At 32.3% G+C, this 27,195-nt stretch overlaps 5 protein-coding genes across 16 annotated transcripts; 2 read left to right on the top strand and 3 right to left on the bottom strand.

Annotated features, from left to right (window-relative positions):
* Nucleotides 1–414: 414 nt before the first annotated feature.
* Nucleotides 415–3,940, bottom strand: LOC113846038 (oligopeptide transporter 1-like). 2 transcript variants are annotated; one of them, XM_027473850.1, is made up of 8 exons: nucleotides 3,811–3,940; nucleotides 3,687–3,776; nucleotides 3,100–3,545; nucleotides 2,885–2,982; nucleotides 2,079–2,651; nucleotides 1,591–1,858; nucleotides 1,281–1,463; nucleotides 415–1,195 (listed from the first exon to the last, which is right to left on the bottom strand). In XM_027473850.1, the coding sequence occupies exons 2-8, from the start codon at nucleotides 3,733–3,735 to the stop codon at nucleotides 575–577; spliced, it is 2,238 nt and encodes a 745-aa protein (XP_027329651.1). In that variant the 5' UTR covers nucleotides 3,736–3,776; nucleotides 3,811–3,940; the 3' UTR covers nucleotides 415–574. The 2 variants fall into 2 exon arrangements, with proteins under 2 accessions (XP_027329651.1, XP_027329652.1); XM_027473851.1 differs by lacking the exons at nucleotides 3,687–3,776; nucleotides 3,811–3,940 and having other exon boundaries at nucleotides 3,100–3,351; nucleotides 3,440–3,542.
* Nucleotides 3,941–8,494: 4,554 nt separating this feature from the next.
* On the top strand, nucleotides 8,495–10,549 carry LOC113847072 (red chlorophyll catabolite reductase, chloroplastic). The gene is made up of 2 exons (XM_027475927.1): nucleotides 8,495–8,973; nucleotides 9,696–10,549. The coding sequence occupies exons 1-2, from the start codon at nucleotides 8,611–8,613 to the stop codon at nucleotides 10,305–10,307; spliced, it is 975 nt and encodes a 324-aa protein (XP_027331728.1). The 5' UTR covers nucleotides 8,495–8,610; the 3' UTR covers nucleotides 10,308–10,549.
* Nucleotides 10,550–11,212: 663 nt separating this feature from the next.
* On the top strand, nucleotides 11,213–16,820 carry LOC113846664 (SEC14 cytosolic factor-like). 9 transcript variants are annotated; one of them, XM_027475163.1, is made up of 11 exons: nucleotides 11,213–11,408; nucleotides 11,588–11,652; nucleotides 13,748–13,831; nucleotides 13,954–14,007; nucleotides 14,476–14,550; nucleotides 14,836–14,889; nucleotides 14,964–15,023; nucleotides 15,095–15,190; nucleotides 15,611–15,712; nucleotides 15,836–15,916; nucleotides 16,366–16,820. In XM_027475163.1, the coding sequence occupies exons 1-11, from the start codon at nucleotides 11,216–11,218 to the stop codon at nucleotides 16,654–16,656; spliced, it is 1,155 nt and encodes a 384-aa protein (XP_027330964.1). In that variant the 5' UTR covers nucleotides 11,213–11,215; the 3' UTR covers nucleotides 16,657–16,820. The 9 variants fall into 9 exon arrangements, with proteins under 9 accessions (XP_027330964.1, XP_027330965.1, XP_027330963.1 ...); XM_027475164.1 differs by having other exon boundaries at nucleotides 14,473–14,550; nucleotides 14,964–14,975; XM_027475162.1 differs by having other exon boundaries at nucleotides 14,473–14,550.
* A 559-nt stretch (nucleotides 16,821–17,379) lies between these two features.
* On the bottom strand, nucleotides 17,380–20,534 carry LOC113846663. 2 transcript variants are annotated; one of them, XM_027475161.1, is made up of 6 exons: nucleotides 20,053–20,525; nucleotides 19,793–19,878; nucleotides 19,394–19,699; nucleotides 19,196–19,279; nucleotides 18,085–18,180; nucleotides 17,380–18,033 (listed from the first exon to the last, which is right to left on the bottom strand). In XM_027475161.1, exons 1-6 carry the CDS (start codon nucleotides 20,428–20,430, stop codon nucleotides 17,706–17,708), a joined length of 1,278 nt encoding a protein of 425 aa, XP_027330962.1. In that variant the 5' UTR covers nucleotides 20,431–20,525; the 3' UTR covers nucleotides 17,380–17,705. The 2 variants fall into 2 exon arrangements, with proteins under 2 accessions (XP_027330962.1, XP_027330961.1); XM_027475160.1 differs by having other exon boundaries at nucleotides 17,380–18,180; nucleotides 20,053–20,534.
* Nucleotides 20,535–22,264: 1,730 nt separating this feature from the next.
* On the bottom strand, nucleotides 22,265–25,714 carry LOC113846934 (WEB family protein At5g55860-like). 2 transcript variants are annotated; one of them, XM_027475702.1, is made up of 3 exons: nucleotides 25,275–25,668; nucleotides 24,974–25,205; nucleotides 22,272–24,327 (listed from the first exon to the last, which is right to left on the bottom strand). In XM_027475702.1, the coding sequence occupies exons 2-3, from the start codon at nucleotides 25,151–25,153 to the stop codon at nucleotides 22,552–22,554; spliced, it is 1,956 nt and encodes a 651-aa protein (XP_027331503.1). In that variant the 5' UTR covers nucleotides 25,154–25,205; nucleotides 25,275–25,668; the 3' UTR covers nucleotides 22,272–22,551. The 2 variants fall into 2 exon arrangements, with proteins under 2 accessions (XP_027331502.1, XP_027331503.1); XM_027475701.1 differs by having other exon boundaries at nucleotides 22,265–24,327; nucleotides 24,974–25,714.
* Between the last annotated feature and the right edge of the window lie 1,481 nt (nucleotides 25,715–27,195).

The following is a 27,195-nucleotide window of genomic DNA, read 5'->3' as shown; positions in this document are numbered from 1 at the left end:
TAAACTGTCATGTAAATAAACTTTATTTAATATGCACTCTAATTAAGCTGTTTATTCAAACGCCCCATAAATCTTCAGGAAAATGTTGTGAAAGTAAATTAGTGTAATGCAACATGCACCGTTAAAGTCTGTAGAACTGCAGATAACTGTGAAAGTAAATTAGTGTAAGAAACGGAAACATAAAATAATGTACATGCCAACGGTAGCGAATACGTGTTATTGAATTAGTTTCCCATTATTTCAACCACTAACAAAGAGTTGATGAAAAATAAAAACTCCTAACAAAGATGTTTACACCACCGTGAGTTTCATCTGACAGATTTCATGCAACGCTAAACTTATATTTCATTGAATAGAAACCAACGATCAAGGTAAAACATAGTATTTGATATACAGGATTTTGGTTGCCTTGCTGAAATAACAAAATGTAATTCTGTACAGCTTGTTCAACTTTCTATTCTATTGTATTTCTACAACGAGTATAGATAGATGGTATTATGTTGAAAGAAAATAAATAATATCAAGACATTCTGTACATTTTTTATGAGCAATATTATGCCAATATGTTGAGAATTCAGTGAATAGGACATCCTGGAGCAGTTACACCTGGAGCTGTGGGGCATCTAGCCAAAGGGCAGTGATCATCAGCTTCTAGACCCCACCATGCTGGACCAGGAATATTATAATTTTGGAGTGCAAAATAGAGCAACACACCCATGAAAGCAACCCCAGCATCTAAAGCAGCTGAAAGAATGTATGTATGTCTAGCCCACCATGCCTTGAACCTACTATAAACGTAGAAGTTGAAGAAGATTCCAACAACCCCCCAAGTTATATAGTTCACGGATCTTGCTGGTGGGATACCATTAGCACCTGCAATGATGAGGGGCATGTTGATGAGTTCAATCCACTGGTGGTTGGGGAATTTGCGAGCAAGTAGCCACACTGGAACAGGAGCAAGTAGACCGATGAGGAAAAACCAATTCATCCCAGGATAAATGCCATCCTTTGTAAACATTCTCTTTGGCCCTACTACTCCCCATATGATTGAAGCATTGTAGAACACATCATCACCAGGGCATGTCCATGGACTACCATTTGGCAATGCTGATTCATCACAGATGTTTGGAATAGTTGAGAGAAGCCACCATGCTGTGCCAAAGTACACCCCTGAAGCAACTATTGTCCCTACCAACTAAGACAAAAGAAATGGCTTAAGGTTCGATACGTTGCATTAAAAAGTTTTATGTATTTTTTCAAGGCATGTTTTCACATCATACCTGCACAATGAACATAGATTTTGGAGGAATTTTCATGTAGTGGCCTAATTTGAAGTCACCAAGGAACCCAAGTGCCTGTGACATGCTGATGTACCCGTAAGTCTTGAAGGCTACATTGGCAAGGGGCCTTCCTGGGTAGAGGTACCCAATTATCAATTCTGTAATCACATTGAGTCCGGTTTGCTGCAAAACAAGTTACTGTATGTTGAGAAAGAGACAAACTTTGAAGCAATGACAAGTTGTTTAAGATGTTGAAAGAGGTCCAAGGCACCGCATGTATAACTATTTCTATTTGAACAACGGACTTTACCATATTTGTTGTTGCTTGAATGACCCCAACTGGCAAAGTGAAAACTAATGCAATTGCTAGAGAAAATATGACTCCCCACCACGGCAATTGGAGTTGCTTGCCAAAGCCTTCGCAAGTTATCAAGGCTACAACAACCATTAGAACTAAAATGCTGACAAACCACCATTCAGGTACTTGTTCATAGTTTCTCTTCATAATTCTGGTGTGCACATCACCAAGTTCTCCTTTTAGTGCACTTGTTGTCTTCGTCCACATACGATAAATCGTTCTTTCAAATAGACAATCGACAGAACAATTAGATGGTTTATTATACAAAATGGAATATATATAAACAATTAGTGATATTGTTCTCCAATCAAAATTGACCAGTGTGTCATATTTCATCTCGGTAACTAGTGTTATATTTTGAGAACAGAACTGTTCGAACCTATAGCACTGTATCTAAGTTTTATCGTATACATATAGAATTACAAATCAGGGAAACTTACTTTCCATGGAAGAGGGCAACATGTGAAATAGTGGCGGTCAGAGTTGCAAAGCTCAATCCATAGTCAAATGCAAATGTGATACTAAGATAGAGCTTGCTGTAATTGTTATAATTATCTATGTCAATATCAAAAGTCTTAGCATTCAGAATCCGACTGACATTATATGTTGCACCAGTGGAATCAAAGGTGTGAGAACTAATAAGGGGGAACTTTTTGGCATCATATAAGTTATTCCAATAGGCAATCGGAATCAGAACATAAATAAACAACACAAATCCAACCAGCATGTTGAGGATGGCAAAGCCAGGAACAGCCAAAGGACTGCCCAAAAAGCCAGCAACTGTGTTCCAATCAAGGCCAAATGAGCCAATGCCAAGGCCTCTCATGCCTGAACCAATCTGTTGAGCAAGGACAGAATCTTTCCAGATATAGCAAACAAAGGATATTGTTGATATTGCCTGGAAGAAGTAGCCTGGAATTACATAATAAGCAAAACTTGATACAAAGACCAGGAAAAAGAATTGCAGCCTAGTATTGCCTCCTTTAGGCCTTTTCTCCTTTTCATGAAACGCCCTGCCATTCAACAATTATCTGTCATTCACATATTGAATGCTATAAATCCAAAATATATGACAGTCAATTACTCTTCCTTTGAAAGCAATTTTCTTGATTCGTTTAAAAATATTAACAAAATTATTTCTCAAACAGGCAACAAAATATCTCAAAATTAAATGGGTGATTAGCTTTTTAATACCTTTCATCAATGAAAAAAAAACAAAAATTTGCAATAACCACCAATGAAATACCTGAATAGAGACACCTGGACGAGATTTGAAGGCCACCACATGTAAGGGGAGTCAACAAGGAATTTTCTGAAAATCCCAGCCCATCCATAACCAAGCATCTAAAAATTCAAGGACGCGGTTTAGCACTTAACCAAATTTCAAAATGAATATTCTTTTGATTAACCATCTTATTATTTAAAAAAATTACATAAATAGCCAAATTAACATTTATTCACCTGGGTTGAGAGGGCCAACAAAAAAGCCGCCAGTGGATGGATGCTCCTGTGGTAGAAAGCCTTAACAATTGTGATAATGTTAATGGCATAAACACCACTAGATCCAGCACTAGCAAAGATGGTGATAAGTGCATGTTCTTTCAAACTGAAAGGACCAGGGTTCAAAGAAAAAGACCATTTTGTAAAAGGGAGTGGAATTGGCTTGGTGGGAAGTGTTGCAGCCATCATTTTCCCAAGTGGGAGAGAGAGAATCTGAGCTGACACAGAAGAAATGAATAAAGGGTTGGTTCTGTAACCAAAGAATTGGTTCACAAATGACAGGATAATGCATGATGCCAACCCCAAAGTCCATGTCCTAAATGTCAGTGCTGGCTGTGTTGGGTCATCGGTTATTGGAACTGTAAGCCTCACTTGCTCAATAGGAGAATCATCCACCTCTTCATCATCTGTTTAACATATAGTAATATTTATTATGCCACAACAAAAAATGTTATAACATAAAAGTTTAATGAAAGTTAGCTAACCACGAGAATGTCACTAACTGATTAAGAACAAAACATTAGTATATGTCAAAAGAATGTTGTTACCAGCTATGACAACTTTGGATTGGTGATGATTTTCGACAACCCCAGCCATTGCAGCGGGATAACGTTGAACTGTGTTGTTGTCCCTCTCTCTCTCTCTCTCTCTCTCTCTCTCTCTCTCTCTCTCAGTTCTCACACCAAAATGCATTGCTTGTCGGTAACATTTTATAGGGAAGTGTGCAAATGCCTGGCGTTACAATGTGAAGCCCATCTGTCCCGTTTTGCGGTGTTGATTCATTTTCTGATGCAAAAATTATGAGTATCTATTACAAAATTTGGGCTAAGCGAAGAAAAATGCTGCATTTAAGGATGAATCTTTATATTTTGGCAAAAGCTGTTTCGTGATTCTGTCATAATTTATTTGCTTCGCTGTAACGCCTATATTTTGTTATTGACTCTTTTTAGTGCTTTTCCCTCCTCTTTAAGAGACATTACTGCTCACATTTCATTTCAAATTAACTGGTTCTCCAAAATAATAATAAAAAAAATTATATCAATTTAACATTGCACGAAATTAAAGTTTTGATTTTTTTACTGTATGCTTAAAGTACACGAAATAAAAAAAATACTGAAAATAAATATATCTTTTATTTCAAAATCATAAAAATTATTTAAAACAGAGTTTTGATGATAATTTAAATTATCTAATGAGGTGCATTTACTATTTCTTAATATGTGTCCCTTCACGATGTTAGAAATTCTGAGAGTTTATATAAAGTAAATTTTTATTAAAATTTATAAAATTCAATGTATTAATATTATTAGATATTATAGTATTTAATGAAATTGTATTATTTATTAATTTTTTATTATCAATACAATTGTGCAAGTTAAGAAAATTGATAAATAAATAGTAAACTTAGATTGAAAATTGCAAATTTCAGTTTCGTCAATTCTTTAAATTATGTAATATATTGTAATTTTTAATAAATATTATTATGCATAAATAAATAAATTACACTGGTGATATCCAAATAAAAACTAAACACGCGTAATAAACTAATATGTTGAGTTTAGTAGAAGAAGCCAACATTGGCAGAAAATCGAATCACAATTTGAATTTTTATTTAATATTAATATTTCATGTTTCTTGTATTTAATATTTAATTTAACGTTTATTTTAAAAATAAATTTTAAAAACATTTTTCATCAATTTAAATTTTAAATCTTAATATACTATATTCAATTAAAAATTCTTTAAAATACGTTCAATTTTAAAATTATTATAACTTTAAGAATCTTAATCTAAATTAAATTTTTAAATTAGAAAATTGATTCCCTTTTTCTTAAGGGGTAAACTAGTGATTGTAAAGTTAAAATTATTTTTTTGGAGCCCTTTTGCTACCTTTAAGAGACATTACAAAGGCAGTATTTAAGTAGCACGAATGATACATGTTGAGTTTAGTAAAATGGACCAACATTCGCATAAATGTGAATAACAGTTTATATTTTATTCGATCTAATTTTAAATAGGATTAAAAAAAAACCTAAATTATTAATTTTAAATAAAAAATTTATTAGGATTAATTCTCATCTTTGTTAGGTTACTAAATTTTTCTTATATTATATATTTTATTATTTTTAAATATTATCTCTTAATTTTAATTTGACTTGAATTTAAAATATTGATATACTATACAAAATTGACATTTTTTTTTGTCATTATATATTTTTTAGATAACTTAAAATATATGTTACTATAATCTCAATTTACATATTAACTTGGTCTTTAAGTTGATATTAACTATTTAAAATATATAATATTTTATTAAAAGTAAAGTATTTATTTCATTCTTCAAATAGAAATAATCAGTATAATAACCAATGTTAACAAAATCAAATTGTAAGAATCTAATCTCTTCAATTTAATGCTCTCCAATTTCTTTCCTTTTTATACATATTTTTACTTATAATCAATGTTATAAATGGATTCTTAATAAATTTGTAGAAAAATAAAATTGATATATTTTAATTTACATGTTTAATAAATTTGTGTCTTATTGAAAAAGGAAAATATCTTTTTTGAAATTAATTAATATATTATTATATATTCTTATAAAATGTTTTTCTGTAGTTTAAATATTAAATACTGTATATAGATATTAAATTAGTTATTTATTTTATTCAATGTAAAGTAGAATATTAAAAAATAGTAATACATAAATACACAGGAATTTTTATAATTTTGTTATTCAATTACCGAAGGAATCATCAAGCAGTCAATTAAAGAGTTAAAAAAAAAGAATAAAGGAAAATATGGTTATACTAAAGATTCATTGGAAATATAATTTTTATTTTTTCATTTTATGTACACGAAAAATATTCTTTGGATGAAACTTATAACCATTGAATGAATGATAATTATATTATACATATAAACATGTGATTATAAACTGGTTATCCAAAAATGATAATTTTTTTTATAAAATCAAATTTTAACTTTATATTTACTTATTTAATAGATTGTTAACTATTGAAATATTAATATTCTTATAGATATGAAGAAGGTGGAAGATGATTTGAACAATATTAAAATATCTCTTTTGGGATGTGCCGTATTTGTCGCATTCAAATATAAATGGGTTTTAAAATACTAATCAATTAAACATTTTAAATAATATTTTATGCTATAAATTTAATCACTAATTTATGATAATAAATTAAAAACAAATTACTTTAGCATATTATACTAACAAATTTATTCAATACAATTTTTATAATTATTAATAAACCAATAAATTTCAATTTTGTAATTGGATCATGACCATTGCTACTCTGAACCTTTAAAAATTCAATCCTTGGGAATCTCACACAACTTGATAGTTAACAAAAAGAAGACAAATATAAAATTCTAAAAAAATAGAATTAAAAATTATAGATGCTAGAAATCTTATCTTTCCCATATTTTCCAACTTTGAGTTAAAAATTCAAAGGCATTATTAAAAGATGAACAATGAAGTGCAAACCGTGCAATTGTCACACAAAAATGATTGCTTTGCCTTTTTAATATGAACGCTTCGTTTAGTCAATTTCCTTATTACTAACCAAAAATATCGTCAACATTTTCCGTACTACTTATAACTGAAATTAAGCATTAGTCTTAAGAACATTAAATTATATTTAAATGTATATTTGTACAATCTTTTCTACAATAAAGAGAATAAAAATTAAACAAATTTAAATTATTTTCGATTAAAAGTAAAAACTATATCAAAATTAAAGGATCATGTATATACACTAGAAAATATAAAAAAAATGGTGGTGGATACATTAATTGTTAATTTAATGAGTTATATTATAATGTAATAACCTAACCAAACCATGCATGTGGGTGTCACGTGCAGTGTGTGATTTCTCATTTATCACAATCAGACGTTACATTTGAAAACATATTAATGTTCACATGTTTTGTCAGTTTTCTAAACATGTTGAGAGCATCCTATGAGTTCAACCTTTTAAAGAACAAAATTTCACTTTCTTACACATAATCACACTGTTGCAAATGCATTAAGTTATTGAATTACAATTCAAATTCTGATTTGTCCAGTTAATTTTCGCAAACTCGTAATGTGTTAAATCAAAGTTCCCTAATCACAGTTTAAATTCTCACTCGTCAAGTTAAATTTTGAATTATGAATTGATGTGTATTGAATTATAAAAATTTTATATTTTTTTAATATATTTTATAAGAAATAATTAAATGCAATGTGAAATGTTGATTTTTTGCAAAATACATATTAGTGAAATCAAATTCATGCATCGTAAAATTTAAAGTCATTTACGAATTATCACATGACAAGTCAAACCATATCGAGTCATGTTATTCAAATCATGGATTAAACTATGATTAATATATTTAAATGTATATGTTAAGATATGAAAATCGACATTAAAATTGTTATTCAAATGAATATAAGTTTAAGGAATAGTGTTTCTTCTGAAATGCAAATATCGTAGTGATTGTGATTTTTAAAGAATTATGACAATTGGGCCCAACTAAATAAAAAGGCGTAAATGGATCAGTCATAGGTTTGAATGGGCCACTTCCACTTTCATCGGAAAAGTAGAAAGATTTCGTGTGTGTTGGGCCTAGTTGCTTTAGTATCACAAAATAGGTGAACCCTGTTAACTATAAACACAATTTATTCTCATTTTTTTACTTCGAAATTAATATTTATTTTGTATATTATTTTGGTATTCAAATTTTAAATAATAATAAAAAGTGTGTTGTTAAAATTTTTTTTAATATCAAATTTATTTACTTTTAATTTATACGAAATTATGAATAATTTTTTTATAAAAATTAATAAAATCATTTGAACAAATTGAAAATAATTTATATGAATAATTAAATAATAAAATTAAAAAAAATATAATATAAAATAACATTTACTTATAAGAAATTTATCTATTTTATTATTTAATTTGTTATTTCTATAAATATTTATTAAGAATTTTATTAAAATTAAACCTTAATCATTTATTAAGTGAATGAGATTACAATTTTTATAAAAACTTATTTTGATAAAAAGCTAGATTTCGTGTCTTTTATTTTTAAACTTAAAATTCTTTATTATTATACTATATTAAAATTTAAATGCAAATCCGACTCAAGAATATAAAAGACCTAATTACATAAAAAGTTTTAATAATTTAGACACATAATTTAAGCTTTTATTATCTGAGAACAGAATATGTTTGCTACGTGATTCTCTTTGTCAAATTAAAAAAAGTTAAAACAAAATTTTACATATGATTTGTTGGTTTTTAAAATTTAGTTTTTAAAGAGAGATTAGAATGGAATTTATTTGGAGGTAAAAATAAAAAAGAAGTGAAGGTGTAGTGAAGGGTGAGGGAGAAAGGCATCATCATAAACATAAATTGGTGACATGTAATATGTAACAGAGTTGTGGAATTGTTGGAGCTGATGGAAGTGATGATCTGTAACCATTTCCTATATTCACCACTCTCTCTCTTATCTTCTTCTTCTTCTTCTTTTTCTACACCTTTCTCTACTTCCTCTTTAAGCCTTAAATTCTCTGCTTCATCTGTGTCTTGCTCTCTCATGGAAGATACACACAACAACCATGGCCGCACCAAATTCTTGGAGTTTCCCTTTGTTTCAGGGGCCCACAAGAACCTCATGGTTGATCTTGTTTCAACACTTGAGAACCGCTTTAACTCTCAGCTCCTTCCTTGCTCACTTCCCCCTCATATTCAGCATTACCAAAGCCAGAGTGGTTCTGCACAAGCTTCCCTGCATATTAGAGCAGGCCACACTAACTCCCCGGTAATTTCCCTTCTGCTTTCTGCTCTCAAAATCATTAATTTCAATTCTAAATTTTCAATTTCTCCCTAGTCTCTTCTAGCTCCCAAATTATTCATGTTCTCTTGTCAATTTCTTGTCTCTCTTTTTTGTTGATTTTTTGTCCTTTGCATGTATATTTTTTTCTATTTGACTTATTTTTGAGTGGCTGATGGCTTTTTGAAATTTTATTTTGTTAAATTTTTGTCCTTTGTATTTGTATAATAATGGGCTGGGAATTAGGTACTCAATCTACAATGTCGGATTAGATACTGGAGCAAATGAGCATGGTTGGATTTTTGTCCTTTTCTGTGCTTGAATATGAATGGCACTGTCAGCTTAGTTAATGGGTGCCAACTTCTAGGCTATCTAAGATGGCTGAATTTGTTCTTTGATTAGTTGCAGCCTAAGTGTTGATTGACAATAATGATGTACTACTTATCTTTCTTAAATAGAGAAGATCAGTATTTTGAGGGCATCTTCAACTTCAGTGTTGGATATGGCTAATGCTAAGGTCCTAGCATCTAATTGTTGACCTTGTGTTATTATTTCTACATTTATTAACTTATTCTATCTGCATATGGCTAATGCTAAAGTCCTAGCATCTAATTTTCTCCACCCTTCCAACGATTTTATCTGTACGGAAGAAAAATAATTACATTTATATCCTTTGTTCTGAATTTGATCCTTGTTTGTCTTTGTCTCAGATAGATTTTGTATTGGGAAGCTGGGTGCATTCTGATCTACCAACAGGAGGGTCCTTAGATATAACAAGTCTCTCAGGCTATCTGAACACTTCAACTGATTCACCAAATTTTGTGTTTGAAATGATTCGAAGTAGTCCAACCATGCTAGTTCTCATTCTTGATTTGCCACCCCGAAAAGACCTTGTACTTTGGCCTGATGACCTCAAAACTTTCTATGAAGAAACTCAATTGGATACGCATAGGCAAGCTCTGGAGAGAGTTCCAGAGATTCAACCTTACTTCTCTTCTTCCCTTTACATCCGCACTGTTGCCTCCCCTACAGCCATAATGGTTCGAATTCAGACTGAAAACGGCGGAGGGGAACGCATGGAGGAGATCATCAGGAACCACTTGAACCACATTTCAAAGCAAGTGTTGGGGATCTGGTTGGATCATTGTGCTTGTGCCAAGAGAGAAGTAGGAGAGGCAGAAAGAGCTTATCTTAAAAAAAGGGATGGTCTCATTAGAAACAAGACTATCGAGATTGATCTAGGATCAAGCTTTCCAAGGTTGTTTGGTCCAGAAGTAGCAAACAAGGTGCTGGAAGCCATCAAGGAGTATTTCACTGTCTGAGATCAGATGCAAATTTATTTAAAATTGTTGGATATTCTCTATGTTACATCTATGTACCTAATTTCCCTGTAGTCTAGTGAGGCTGGGTTTTCTCTGAATCTCTAGTCAAATATCACGTCTGTAAATCATAGTTTGTCCTCATTATTGGCTGTGCATCAGCACTATGCTTATATATGTAGTTACTAGGGATGTGACTCAGAAATCTGGACCTAATTAATGCAGACATTTTCCCGTTTCTTAGTTGACATAATTTCTGAAAAAAATCTTAAATGTGTTGCTTAGATCATGCTATAAGAGCTAGTGCCAAGTTAAATTTTCATAAATTCACCCGATTAATCATAAAAGAAAAGTTTATTTGTCAAATCTTAATAAATATTATTAAGCTTATTCAAGAATTGCTATGCAGTATCCATTAAAAAACTTTAAATTAAAGATTATTATTAGTAAAGAATCAGCTTAGTGAATTCAGGCATCATAGTTTTGAGGAACCGAAAGCAATAAAGAACCATCAATATTTTATCTGCCGATCCGTATCAGATACTGTGAAGTGTATACGGTGGCGAATATTATAAATTTTTTAATATCCTTCACGCACTCATCAAAATTATACAATTTCCATGCACGTACGAACAGATATTTTCAGCACATGATTCTATTCCTTATACCTTAATCTCTCTGAAGTTAAGCATTTCACCTTGTCCCCAACTTTTTTTACCATATATAAGTATTTATTAAAAGCCTTAAATAGTACTTAGGGATACAATAAATCCAAATCTCAAATTAATACGAAAACAGCATATGATATTCATTGTTGAGCTTTGATGTGTGACGTGTGTCTCAGTGACATATACACACACTACATAAATTATGTACATCACAGACAAAACAAAAAGCAAAGAGGAAAGAAAATGTTAGCACAAGGAAGAAACATGGGAAGCAGATTCACCCCATTTTTGGCCATGCTCCTATGCTTTGGAATCAACTTGGTGCAATGTGAATATTATTATTCTGAGGAAACCTCAAAGGTGGTCATGTACGTGGATTATGCCTTCACCTCAGATGAGTTCAATGGAAGCTCCATTTTCTCAACATCACACAACTAGTGATGGGATTATTGAGTATAACATAACAGTGTTTCGTTAGTAAATAATATAATATATCAAATGTTACTAAATAATGATAATAAAAAAAAAGTTACTAAATAAGACTTATTTTTTTCTCCCTTAACTTTCTGTTTTACTTTTCTTCCCTAATTCCATTTTGAATGGTCATGTATGACAATAGTAGATACAATGAAGCCATTAAAATTGAGCTCGTAGTGAGGGACATATATAGGATGCAAGAGGTAACGTGTTTAAACCTCATTATCAGTATTATGTAATCAATATATCAATAATAGATACAATAAGCCTTCCAATTAAGTGGAAGTATAAATATTCTAAACTTTACTATGAATTCCATGGTATAATTGTTGCGTGGTATGTCTTAACCATATTACTCATTCAAAATATTGGAACCATGATCCATTGAAATTCAGTCTCTTTATCTTCGATTTCTTTCTTTCTTTCGTTCGCATGAGTTATGTTCATTTATTGGATGCTTTTTCCGTTTTATCTGGGTAAATGTATAGTTTAATTAATTGACATGTGTTATAACAGACAAATGTACATTTTCTGGTGTTGTTCTTTTGGCTGTCACACCACATCTTTTCATTAAATATTTAAATGAGGTGAATCTCCTTTCTTAAACAAATTAACTAAACAACTGTGATTTATTACGGCATCGATCCTTAACATGGAAAAACATGTCATTTGGCATTATCTATAATTTTCTGACTTCTGCGATGCTCTTCTTTTCTTTCTTAATGTAATCCTCTATCAACCAGCATCTCTATTGTTGGCCACCGAAATCTTTAAGCAAAAGGAATAAGTTTATCTTTTATCTACTGAAAATCACGCACTAGATGTGTCTTCATAATTTAGGAAACGGGTATTTTGAAATTCATTTAATCCACATTCTTTTATAATTTTTAAAGATTCGGAAAACAATTGCCAATTGCATACTTAGAATATTAAAACTTTCATTTTTAAAGTGAAACTTCCTCATCTCCGTATATGTACAATATATGCTGCTGCAATTAACGTTTTATATTACTTGTTGCCCATATATTAAGCTATTAATTATATAAATGAGCTCCCAAAGTCCTAATACTACTTTATTTTCCTTTCTAATGATGACCACTGTTCAAAATTCGCAGGGAAGTTGCAACAAAGTCCAAAAAAGTTGCATGCAATGTGAAGTGGACAAAACAAAGCTAGATTCTCTACAAAAAGGGTACCCTCTACCTTTCTGTGTTCCACCCGCTATTGGTGAACTAGTATAATTTTTGTGGGCAATAGCTTAAGGAGTTGAAGGGATCATTGTTCAAAACTCATACGGATTTTATTGAAAATTTCTCAGCTTGTTAGTTTTCAATCTTGTGTTATCACAGAGATAACATGGGTATTAGTAATGAGGAGGCAATCAAGCAGTTGCAGTCCCTTATGGAAAACTGTGAGCATTCTTCTGTTCTTTTATGATCCCTATTGATTTGTTATTGACAAATCTCTTCAACTGCTTTCTTGCTAAACAACTTTCCCCTCTTTTGGTGCAGTGGATGAGCAACAGAAAAATACATTCCAGGTTAGGTTCTTCAGTCTTATAGTTTGCTTGATCTCAGGTGTTGAGAAGGATAATGACAAAAATAATAAGTAGAAGTCATAAGTTGATGATCAATAACATGGAACATGGTTATATTTGTATCTACTCATCTTGAATAAACAAAATCACCATAACTTTTATACGTATCACAAAATTTTAGTTGGTACATTTCAACTTCTAAACCCAAAAAGTATATTTTATGTAGTTTAGAATCAGAAGCTGACATAATGATTGCAGTAGATGTATCCCGGATTTTAGTGATCATGTAGGAATATAAAGCCTTGCTTGAAGCAAGTGAAAGTAGAAGGATCGGAAGCAGAGAGGTGAAAACTTTGCAATCTGACAAAACAAACATGTCCATATATATATGTTGCTTTCGTCCCTTTGTTATATAACTAACAAAGAGACTATAAATGATCAATTTTATCAGAACAGAATACTACGGAAATATTCCTTTGTGTTAATTTGATTTTTGATTAGTCATCATGAAGAGAAAATTTGTCCCGACAAAGACTTTCACTTCGGGCGTAGTTAAGAATCATTGAATAAACGAGAAGTTGTAGTGTGGTTCATGTATTTTGTCAGCATTTTTCTCTTATATTTAGTAAATCTCTAAATTTGGTCGTACTATATTAGCCTATCATTGCTACATAATGTGTTAACCAGTGAGAAAATTGTTTTAGTTCTTTGTGTTCTTTTTGCTACAATCATCATGAATATTTCCTCTTTTTGTGTTTCAGAACATGCACCAGGGTTATCCAACTGAAACACTAGTTCGGTTTCTCAAAGCAAGGGACGGGAATGTTGCCAAAGCGCATAAAATGGTTAGAATGTGAGCTGTAAAAGCTTCTTGTTGGAAAATTTCCCAAGTTGATTGCTTGTAGAACCATTCTTGATTCTTTATCTTTGGATGTACACACTTTGCTAACGGTTTAAACTATCACAGTTAATTGATTGCTTACAATGGAGGGTGGAAAATGAGATTGACAATGTCTTAGCGGTGAGTTCCTTTACTTTTCATATTAGCATTGAAATAATATTGATTTTGGAACAGCATATGCATTTTAAACTATCCTGATTCCTTCCTATTATGGATAAACAACTTACATAATTGAGGACTGTCACCTTCATCTGTTGTGTAGATGGATAATTTTTTTTAGTCCCATCAACCAAGATTTTTTTAAAATTTATTTTTTACCTCAAAATGTTATGTATTGAGATAAGGATGCACGGCATTGCCTAAAATATAGGAACCTTGTTATTGCTGATATGAGAGGTTTGGGTTAAGCCAGTAAAATGAAATTTAAATGGTCACTGGAGTTATTTGACATGCTTCCTTATTCTTATTCAAATCTATGCATCATTCTTTGAGCATCAAATAGATGTCTAGTATATTTCTTGATCATCGTGAATTCATATCATAAATGTTCTTCATTGTTGAAATTTTCTCCTTTTGTTTTTAAAGCAGAAGCCAATCCCCCCTGATTTGTACAGAGGTTTGCGAGATTCTCAACTCACAGGAATGTCTGGTGTTTCAAAGGAGGTATTCTATGGTTTGGATAGATCTAATAAAAGTTTTGATTTCAGGCATAAATTTATTTTGTATTCCTTCTTCCTCATGTTTCTTCCCTGCCTTTAGCCAGTATGAATGATGTTATTAACTACAAAGAGATGGAATGGCCTATTTATTTGACTGTATAAGCATTGCAGATGATCAATAAAGATATAATCTCTTACATACAAATCGAAGATGATCAAGAAGAGGTCATCTTTTACATATAACATACGTGATTGCTAATTTATTTTATTTTTGGTTGAATAATGGCAGGGTCTACCTGTCATTGCTGTTGGGGTTGGACTCAGCACATTACATGAAGAGTTTGTAAGGACCTCATCTCTAAGCCATCATAATCCAATCATTACAATTATATTCTAAATTGCCAAATTTTCGTTCAGGACAAATACTATATACAGTCACATATCCAAATGAATGAATATCGGGATCGGGTGATTTTGGTGAGTTCCTGGATTTTTTTCCTCATAAATTCTCTGATCCGCTGCTCGCTTATTTGGATTTTTCATTGTAGCCAACGGCTACCAAGACTCATGGACGATACATTGGCACCTGTGTAAAAGTCTTGGACATGACTGGTTTAAAACTATCAGCACTAAAACAATTGAGGGTATGCCTGCTACTTAGAAAATTCCATTATCTTTTAATATACTTTTATATTAGTCCCTATAATTGTTAGTATCAATCACATTAGTCTTGACATTTTTAAATCTTTATTTAGGGTATGTTTGTTTGTACTTTTAAAGAGTTAACATACCCTTAGTCTTCGATTTTGAAAAAAGTTATTCACTTTAGATATAGTTACACCTTATTTTTCAGTTGCGTTAAAGACTAAAATGATTGAATTCAGAGACTAAATGATAATTTAAAACACTACAGATTAAAGCGATCAATGTTTACAATCTTAGGAGCTATTTTGAATCATATGGGAGTTCCTTGATAGGGGATTTATCACAATTTTTTTACCCCCTCCACGCACTAGATGCTTTCCAAGTTGAGGAGTTGACACACTCTGTTTGTTCACCTTCAGCTTTTGACTTCTATATCTACAATTGACGACTTGAACTACCCAGAAAAAACAGACGCATATTATATCGTTAATGCTCCGTATGTATTCTCAGCATGTTGGAAGGTTTGTGTCTATGTTAATGTTTGAGGAGTTCGGACTTTTTACTTCATTATCATATGCATAATTCAAAATCATGATATTTATAGCTAAGCTCCTCTTAGCTATTACTTTAACAACAAATGACAGGTTGTAAAGCCTCTTTTGCAAGAAAGAACAAGAAGGAAGGTCCACGTGCTGAAAGGTTGTGGGATGGAGGAATTACTGAAGGTAGAATTAGCTTTACTTTCAACTATAACCTTGACCCCTCATATTATACACCCTATATATATGAGGTTGCCTCTTTGTTCTCTTGACTAAACTAAAGTCACATTAATAAAAGAGAAATTAAATTTATACAATCTTTTTGTACAATAAAGAGAGATAAGATAGTTAATGTAATAGAGGGAGATAGAGAGAAAAATTAATGTTATAGAAAACGTTGAATGAATAGTCTAATTCTTAATAAAATTAAGTGCAGCAGTTGGATTTTGCCCCTTAGATCAATGTGGTTTACTACCTCTCCATTATAGAGTCCCTGCATATCACGAAGCTTCCATATTTCCCCATCTTTTTTATACTTTTTGTTAATAATCTCTGTCATGGATACTTGAAACTTAGTACTGCCAAATTGAATTCATCCATTCTTACTAGACAGTGCTTTTTAAAATTGTGAACAGGTTATGGACTATGCATCCCTCCCGCATTTTTGCAGAAAGGAGGATTCCAGGTTACCCCAAGATTATGCAGCTGGAAATACTGAAAATTGTTTCTCCTTTGATCATGTCTTCCATCAACAACTCTATAATTATATCACACAGCAAGTTATATTATTGGAGTCCATATCACAAATTAGACGTGGTTCTTTCCATGTAGAGTTACCAGAGCCAGACCCAGATGATGCCAAAATAGCCAAGACTATAGAAACTGAGTTCCACAAACTGGAAATTCAGAATGGCCTAACTAACTGACTAATGATCTTGTAGCTCATGGTCATAAAACCCGGAGAATCCGGAATACACTCTTTCGATAGAGCCATGTTTAACTGTTGAGTATTACATAATCCATTTCAAGTAGGAGGGTCATAATTCTTGTTCTATATGTTAGTTATATTCAGTTATTGGATGTCATATCAAATGTTATCATCCTACTCATAATTCTTGTTCTTTATGTTGGTTATACAAGTTATTGAGTGTAATATCAAACATTTGCATCAAGTTGATGCTTTCACGAAAGAACTTCTAATCTAATTCTATAATTACCTCGGAATGATGAGCATAATACATTTGTTCGATGTTGGAATTAATACAATTCATACAAAATGCAGAAGTGCTCAGAACTGCGTCTGCCACACAGATCATGCATGGAACTAACATTCCATTCATCAGCTTACTAAAGCAGTTAGAAAAAACGTTTTTCCTCAAGTTGATGGGTTCTATAATATCCTGCAACAAAACTTAGTTTTACCAAAGATATTAATATTAGCCTAGGATGGTTAAGCCATCATGTAATGACCTACAACTCCATTTATCAGAAATATTCACGCACTCTCTTTCCCTTGAGACAACCAGGACCTAGAATTAGCCTGAACATCTTTACGCAACTTCATATTATATTAGGAAATTTATTTATCAATCACGTTTTAGGTGAAACTAGGGTTGCCAAGCAAGTTGCATTTAGGTCTAGGATTAACTAGCAAGATTGAGAAACACCAAAACTTTACATTTAATTGAGAAAGGTTACAAAATCCAATTCTACCTAAACAAACTGTTAGTATTTAATTTGAATATTCTGAGGCTAAGGTTTCTTATATGTACAAAATAAGCTAACTGGCCTCGGCCAATAATATTTTTCAAGTAGTAAAGAACACACATCCAGACTAAAGACTGAACTCCCACTCAATTCCCTGCATGTCCAGTAAGGACTGATCTAAAGAACTACACTAGCATCTGAAAACATGAGGCTAATATATGGATATAGTGAAGCTTAAGTTATCTGAACCGCTAAATCACACAGCCTCTTATCTCAATTGTTTGTAGCAGTTATAGGCAATGGCGACTGACACAGCAGCACATACAACAGCAAGAGCAGCATAAGTATCTTCTTGCTCCCAGCCGTCAAGCCATGTTGTCAGGGAATGAAACTTGCGTGAAGCCCCTTTGCCACTATTGATCCGAGAAATCAGAGTCTCGCTGCTCTTATTATCAGCTAAGAGCTTTGCCTCCGTCTCAACAATATCAGGGTCCTTTATCTTTAATACATGATTCTGAGAGAAGGAAGAGTTTCTATTCTCTTGGCAGCAGCTCACACCATTTGATTGGCAGCAGCTCGCTAAATTGTCTTGAGATCTAGACACTGCAGTGTTGCAGCAGCTAACAAAATTATCTTGAGATCTACACACTTCAGTGCTTGCTACTAAATTTTTTATGTCATCCAGAAGAAGCCTCTGTTCTTGCTTTTCAATCTGTTCATTTTCTGATAAACCCATCTGACCCCTGATGGCAATGTTCAAAAGAGTAACAAAGAACACAAGTCAGCATATGTTCCAGTGACCTATGATCTAAAGCTCTCATAACTCAGCAGCCTGCTACAAACTATTATCTTAACTATGTAAAGGATTTTAGTAGCCTAATTTCAGAAGAGAGGGAACCTATCACCTGAAGGATCATTGTTTCCCAGTACAAAGAATCTAGGGTTTCTGAACATTCTGAAGTGGAGAAAATAAAAGCATTGCAAGAGGAATTGACCATCATATATACTTCATTTTAGTAATGACTTAAATTTGTAGGATAAGTTCTTGGTGCGGAGAAAAAGCTTTATGAGAGGAACTTGTAAATGGAAAGTTTAAATGGTTAACATTCAACAATGGAACTGGCAGGTCACAGATGCCATTTAAAGCATATGGAGCAAAGCTGTCATACCGTCAGATCAAGAGTATGAACATGCCACTTGTTACCTGACCATAATCTCAATTTGAAAATATGGAAACCAAAGTTGAATTAAGGTATTATTCTGACTTTCAGAACAAAAGATAAAACCACACATTAAACAATTGACAGTACGAGATAGACCAATAGGGGAAAAGACCATTTTTGAAAAACAAAGCTATGTCTTATTATTTGCAGTAAAACTTCGGACAAAGAACACAGCCATCCTCAAGGAGTGGAAAAATTTTGATCAGTTGATTGTATTAAAACTAATTTCTGAGAAAGCTTAGAATATTGCCAATTGACTCTTCTTTTAATGTTGCATTTCCATTTTCTAGATATTTTGACTGGCAAATGACAATAACTCTTTCAAATATAATTAAAATTTCACCTTTCTTTGTCTACTCAGACTATGTAAAATCAACTTCTAAACCTACAGGCCTAGCACCTACACTCAAAATGCCAAGAGCCAGTGGGAGAGAGATCGCCCAGCTGTTGTCTTTTAGTGGATGTAACTTGAAGTGAAACACAACCATCTTTCCAAAATGATAAAGAAAATAAAGCATCACAGGAAAATAATTACCTCCATAATGAGTCTACAATCTCCCCTTTTATGATATGCTGTTGAAGCAACAACGGTACATCATCTGGGGTAACATATCCATACCTAGATAATCAACATAACAAACAACGGTATTTTGGTATTTCCAGCTTCAAAATAATAAATAAAAAACTTCAGTTAGCAGAAGAAATAGTAACAACCATTAGGTATTCTCCTTACCAGTGCCCAGTGACTTCTCCATTCATGTCAGATATAAATATAATGACATTTCCGGCATACTTATGTCCCCCAATGTGTGAGCACGGGCTAACAAATACTTTACCTTGAAGACAATGTAATTCAATCTCTTCCCTGAATCTACTAACCAAGACAGGTCCACAAACCCCGCACCTGCGATCCCGGGATCCATGTGAACACACAAAAACAAATGAACCTTTTAACGCCTCCGGGGTTCCGGGAAGCCATTCTCCATCCTTCACAAGAACTTCTTCAACAAATGTTTCAACATCAAAATGCGTTAATCTCCTGCAATTTCACTAAAACCAGTTGACAACAACGATCTAGAGGGAGAAAAATTAAAAAAAAATCAAAACTTGCAAAACAAAAACTTATACTAACCTATATCTGATCATGTCAGGAAAGATCAACACATCCCCATTAGATGTCTCAGTCCCATCATGCCCCTCACAAATCGTCAAGCGGTTCTACCAATGTCACAAGTACAACACATGATTACAAAGAAAACATTACAAGATGCAACATTTTCACAATAAGCACTCAACAAACACATAATAATTATGAAGTTAAAACCTCACTAACAAAAAAAGAGACACCAAAATTCACATCACAGAATAAAAAAGTGAAGGGCTTTTTAGCACCTCCTTCTTCATATGGGTCTTCCTTGCAACAACAGCAGCATAAAGCAACCTGGGCAAGCGATCAAACTCTGCAGCTTCGATGCGGGGTGGCCAAAAGCGAGGGTTTTTGTAGCAGAGGAAAACATGGCGTTCGTAGAACTCAACGGTGCCAACGAGGGGGCTCTGGCGGAAATCGGGGCGGGAGAATCCGAAGTCGGCATCGACGGAGGAGTCGCCGGCGGAGAGAAGGCCGTCGTTCTGGAAGCTTCCAGAAGCGCTTCTTGGGTCTGTGAGGTAGCTGTCAAGTTGGTCGGATACAGTGATGGGTGAAGAATGGGAAGAAGATGAAGGGATTGTGAATGTGAGGGCTTCTTCTCTCTCTCTGTTGCTGCCCATCATCGTCAAATCGATATAGCGCAAGTGAGTCTTTCTCTTTCTCTCTCTAACAGGACAGGGTTGTTCTTGTTGTGTGAGTGAGTGTCTCTGTTTTTTTGAGTTTGTGTGCTCTCTCATTCCTCCTCTTTCGAGGGGTTTGATGATGTTGGACGGGGCTGTGTTCATGTGTTGTCGGGACTAGCCCTTGTTGGTGGAATCGGGTCATCCATTGGGTCATGTTTGATGGATCTATTAATACTAATAGGAGCATGAGATTTTAGGCAAATCTTTGACCCAACAAAAATAAAAAATATTTTCGGCAAGTCAGATTCTCTAGAATTGGAAATTTGTAATTTCCTTTTTTAAATTAGTTTTCAAATACAGATAATAATAAATTTTTAATGGGAAATTATTTTTTATATATCTTAATAAAAATTTATTACCTATAAATTTTTATCATGTATTATATATATTTAAAATTTTTATTTATACACGTTAATGCTTAATTTTGTTAAGTTAATATCTTTCTTTAATGGGTAAGATTTCTTAAAGTTTTTAGAGAATCCCGATTTAAGGTATGTATAATTTCATTTATGGAACATTTACACTTTTCAGTAATTTGAAAAGAAAGTATTAAATAATTTGTATTTTAATTACATGATTTATTTAACATTTTTTTAACATATATTTAAGATATACAATACAATTTTATGCATGATAAGTTTTTTTTATTGAAAATTATACAGTAATGCCAAATTCAACGTATTATTGTCATTTTAATAAATATTGACTATTTACTAATTTCTTATTATATATCATTGAACACATATTAAAAAATATTTCTTTAAATACTTGTTATGTGTAATTTTCTTAATTAATGTATTGATAACAATGTTTTAGAATTTTGTAAGTTTTATCATGATTTAAACATTCATAAAAATCATTTACGTTTAAATTATTTTTAAATATTTCTTAAAGTATTTTCTTAATCTTTTCTTTATATCTAGGTATTATTAGATTTTTATAGGGCCATCTAATTACCAAATATATATATATATATATATATATATATATATATATTAGAATAATATCAATAAATATTTTATAGGATCCGTATTAAAGCGGATAGGAAACAAAAAATAAATAAATATCAAATAATATACTTCATGATTTTTAGTGCAATTTTATCATAATTTTTTAAAATCCTCTGTTAAACTAATATCCTAACAAGATCCTATTTTGCAATATAAAAAATAAATAATGCAACTACCTAAAAGATGAGATTGTTTATTGTTTGGCGTGATAACCAATAATCAGGATCCTTACATGACAACAGTGTTTGTACTGTCATCACAACATTCATAGAATTTATAATCAAAATCATTTTTGATAAATTTTTTTTTTGTCTTGCCCGTAGCTCTATTTAAAACTAGTAGATTATCCTTTACCTGATTCACTGATTGGTTCTCTTGATCCATGTCAAATTACATATATTTGTACACACACACATTGGTGCTTCAATGTGAAATATTTTAATTTTTTATAACATTTTTTTTATTTGTAAAACGTTTTATTGGAAAAACTGCTTGAAGCAGCATCTCTCTTTAGCATCAGTAACAGTTTATTTACTTTCTCTTTATCAAGAAGAGAAATTCTAACAATGCATTGTTTTTTTACATATATGTTTTTATTGTATCTATGTAAATCTCCCAAAATAAATTGATTCAACTCTCCATCAAACAACATAATTCACAGGAAATTTATCCACTAATAAACAATGCTAAAAAGAGTAATAAACAATGTTTTATTAGGCATTTGATGAAGCATCAAGTAACTAATTGGAAAGGAGAACGAATAGAATAAGACATATGGAATAATATATTATTTTCTTTTGAATAATTATCATTATTATAATGCTTGCCATAAAATAGTTCATCATACTACCAAGATATGAAATAGCAATGTACAATAATCTATTACTCAAGTTCCATTATAAAATAATTGTGACCAAACTACTAGCATTTCAAAATTATCTTCCCTCATACTATGTTGACAAATATCTGATCACATTGGCCTCAGCTTTTTGGCATACAAGTCAACATGTTTATCTCACATTCATAAGCTGCACAAAAGCAAGAGCAAATTTCATGCAGTATTCTCCCCAGGCAGGTAAGAAGGAGATGTTCCCTCAACCTGGTTCTTTTTCCTGTGGAAGATGCCACTAATACTAGGCAACAGAACTTTCTTTGAAACTGACACCTTCTCTTTTTCTAGCTTCCTCATCTCCACTTTTTTTGGAGGAGAGTTCTGCTTTTGAGTCCTATAGTGCTGAGGAGATAGTTCTGGTGTTTCAACCAATTTTCTAGCTGCAGCTTCTGCCGCCTTCTTCTGCTCTCGCTCACGCCATTTTCTAAGCTCACTCTCCACCGCCCTCTTGGCGGCTTCAGCCATCTCAGCTCTTTTTAAGGCCTCCTGTGTCTCTGTCTTTATATCCCCAATCTCCTTTTGAGTTTCCTCCAACCTTTTGAGAACATCACTTTCACTAGCCTTCACAGATTCAACCTGTGTTGTGGCTTCAGCCACTTTGATGTCTGCTGATTTATTAGACTTCTCAACCTTACGACTTAGGATTTCAAACTCCTCCCTTGAGATTGTAATTTTTGCACTAGCTTCAGAAGTTGATGAGTGAGCAGCGCTAGTCGTCTCAGATAAGATCCTGATCTGATCAAGAGCATTTGCCTCTGTTGCTTTTGCTGCTTCTGCTTCTTCCAATGCTACTTTAAGCTTTACTTCAGCATCTTCTAACACGAGTTTGGAGACTGCAGCTTCAGTCCTCAATTCTGTTGCCATGTTCTTCATATCTTCTGCTTCACGCCTTGCATTTTCAGTTTCAGATGACAACTGATTCAGTTGCAAGATCATTTCCCCTGACGCACCTCTAGCTTTATATTCTTCTGCCAAGTAGAATTCAAGCTCAGACTCATTTCTCTTGAGTTCTACCTGCAGATTCCTAACAATGGATTCAGTTTGGGATTCTTTCTCCTTCAATTCAGACTGTTCTCTTTTTACATTCTCTAGCTCCACTCTAAGAGATTCCACCAAGCTTCTAAGGGAGTTTTCCTGTTCTGTTACTTTCTGTAGTGATTCTTTAGCATCATCAAGCTCCAGGGTGACACTTCTCAAAGAGTCCAAATCTGATGTCTTTTTATTTTCTATTTGCTTTTGGAGAGTCGCAATTTCGTTCGTTGTCTCAGTCAGTTGCATTTCAAGATTTTTGGTAAGGTCTGGATTGAATTCCCTTTTTAAATCAAGCACCTTCTTTTTCGATTCTTCAAGGGTGGATTCATATGATTGTCTTAGAACATTTTGCTCAGCGAATATCTCTTCTTCATATTGATGTGCTTGAACAGATGCAACCTTCATATGCTCAATTGAGTCCTGTACAGCTAAAATTTCTTTGGAGAGTTCTGACGCTCTTTCGGTGTTTGCCTTCATTGCATCTTCAGCTTCTGCTGCTTGCTGGAGGGCAGAAACTCTTGCTTCCAAGGATGAATCATACCCTTGACGAATTTTCCTCAGTTCTTGCTTTGCAACATCTAGTTCTATAATGACAGATGCATACCTTTTAACGGCAGTTTCTAACTCTTCTTTCCAAGCACCATTTGTTCCATCAAGATTGCCACATTTTTCTTCATTAAGCTGCTTTGCTAGATTTTTTGAAGCTTCTGTTGCTTGAATTGCTGATTCTCTGGATTCACTCAGAACTTTAAGCTTTTGTGTCAGATCCTCAGCCTCTCTTTTAGACTTTTCAAGCTCCACCAGGACTTGAGCCTTGGTAGTTTCCGCATTCTTTAGCTGTTCCTTCAATTTTTTCAGCTCTTTCTGGGCTGAGTGAAGTTGTGTCTCCTTGGCCCAAACACTCTAATTAAATAACAAAGCTTGTAAGTTGTAATATCCAATATTAAAAAGGCAAGGTACATTCACAGTTAACATTGAAAAAATCAAACAATTTGAAGAGATTGTCCAACTAGTTCACCTTGAAGAGATTTTTTTTTCCCACTTTTTCAATAACTGATTATCTAATTTGAAGGCAATACTTTTACATAATGTCTTCAAAACTTGTCACAGAACCTATAAATCCACATGAACTCCAATCTAAACCATAGAAACAACTTTCACTAATGTGGTAAGTGGCAGCACGTCATTGATGAATATGATACATGTTAACAAGGACTTGTCCTCAGCTAAAAAGGCAAAGCACAATACTGGATTATGTTGAACAAATTGTCAAAGTTTGATAACCAAATTATAATATAAAAGAATTTGAACTAATAAGAACAAATGTTTCCATTTTTTTTTAATATTTCACCATCCGCCAAACTTTTTCCATCAGAACAAGTAGAATCACAAATTTAGATTCATAAATTCTATACCAATTCTAGAAATGAATTTTGCGCTAAATTTATTGCTCCATTGTACTTCATATATGCAACTTCAGGTATAGTTTTACAATTAGCCTATGAGATTTGTAATTTATAACACATTAAGAATACAAAACTAACGTTACCTCAGCAGAATAAGGTTTTGGCTTCTTAATGGAAGGTTTTTCGCCAGAGAAAGCGCCTTCACCAAATAGAGAAACAGCATCTTTAACAGATTGAAAAGGTAGACTGGTATCAATCTCTCCAACCTTTGGTTTTGTTGGATTAGGCGAGTTAGTAACACTTCGCTTGATTTTGGCTACCATAGTGCCTTTTATTTAAATATTTATAATATTAATGGCCTTCGAAGCCAACCTGCTAAAAACGCAACATGTTACAACTTACAATACCGAAACAAAAATAAAAATACATAAAACTCAAAAATACCACATATCAGAGATCTCTTTTCGAATCCACACAAAAGCAACCACCAAATAGCTTATTCAGACATTTTAACAAAAACCCACGAACAAAATCGCATCAAAGTTTCTATCTTTAGCTGAATCCCCAAGAAAAATCGTTAAAAATGTTCCAAAAAAAAAAAACTTTCAAGGCCTGCCACTTGAAGATTTTCAAGACAAAATAGAATTTCTGGCATTGAATTGCAGAGTGAAATCGCGGTGAAGAATCTTGATATACTTGAAGGAAGGGAAAGAGAGAGAGATGGGTATGTATGAACAGAAAATGTGAAGCGTGTGTGTGTTTGAAGACAAATTTTGCATTAACAAGTAAGGTGGACAGAGTGAAAAGAGAATAATCATGTGCAATCGTTTCTATTATCAAGATTCCACTCACTGAAGTGCTTCTAATTCAAGTACCTTATACGTTCTTTAATAAAATTACTTTTATGCACAAAGCATTATTATGGCTTTGTTTGAGAAACGTAACGTAAGATTCTGTCAGAAAAAGAGTTGTAGAAAAGATGGGTATGCCACGTTAGCATTGCCACTTCCCCCGTCCAAGAAAACACTTACCAGTCACAGTGTACAGTAGGAAAATTTTAATTAAAAAAGGAAGAAAAATAGAAGAATTTTTTTTAAAAAAAATGTAAAAGACGGTGATAATTGAATTAGAAAGATGGCAAAAAGACAAGCTCTTTTGTCCTTTTTCACAATGTTTCTCAAACTTTTGCCAGCAATTATTGGCGACGCTCATGCTTTGGTTCCCCTTAGATGGATCTCTCTAATTTTCATTATGTTAATTTTTAAGGTTTGTACCCATTTAATTGCTGATTCAGTGAGATTGGCATGGGATTCCATTTATATTTGATATATTTAAATGATGGACAACTTTCTTCACCTTAATCATTAGGGTGATTTTAAAATAATAAATTCTTATTACAAAATAAATTATATATTGAAATAAAAATATTAGCATATAATCTGAAATATATCATTTTATGACTTTATTGATATTTGATTTTTAAGTATTTAAAAGTAATATTTTTATTAAATTTGATATCAAGAACTAATTTCAACTTTTTTTATATTATAATAAACTTTGAATTACAAAAAGAAGCTACACTAGTGTTAAGATTTTCTTTCATGGGAGAATGATTTGTGGATATCTTGGGTCCAAAATCTCACAGAATAACATGGCGAGTGTATGTATAAGTCACTTTCTATTCTCTGGATGGTACTAATGGTGGGGTTTCGAAAAGTCAGCTTGACCTAGAAATGGATTGGAGTAGGCATTGGGCAGCTATAATGTATTTAAAGCTCTATTATTCGTGTTTTATTATAGTTAGTTTTCTACTACCACAGCTAAATCTCATTTATTGCTTTACATGTTATTTCCTAAATCTATTTACAATTTTAATTTAATTTAAATTTTGATATACTGTGTCAAATTAAAGAAAATTTTAAAAAAACTATAATTTTAAATTATTGTAATTCTAGTAAATCATAATTTTAATTTAATTTCAAAATTTTGAATTTTGTCATACGATTTTAATAAAGATTGTCTTGGTATATATATATGATTTATTTTCATAATTTTTTGCTTATTCTAAAAGTTTTTCTTTAATTTATATCTATTTATATAATAAAATATTTATTATAAATAATAAAAAATTAATTATATACTTTTTAAATTTTTTATATACAAATTTTATTTAAATTAAAAAAACGTTCTATGCAATGTAAGTGCAGATGATCACTATTTCAGTATGACCGCAGCGGTTATTTTTGTAAGTGCAGATGATCGTTATTCTTATCACCTTATGGAATTACAATGACAAATAAGAAGAAGCTTAAATAGAATATTTGACACTTAACTGGTTAAGTGTTGATTCAATAAGCGAAAGTTT

The sequence above is a fragment of the Abrus precatorius genome, unplaced genomic scaffold (assembly GCF_003935025.1).
Source record: "Abrus precatorius isolate BTA unplaced genomic scaffold, Abrus_2018 Scaffold8, whole genome shotgun sequence".
Lineage (NCBI taxonomy): Eukaryota > Viridiplantae > Streptophyta > Magnoliopsida > Fabales > Fabaceae > Abrus > Abrus precatorius.
Note: the sequence above shows the minus strand (reverse complement) of the source record. Positions and strands in the feature narration are given on the sequence as shown.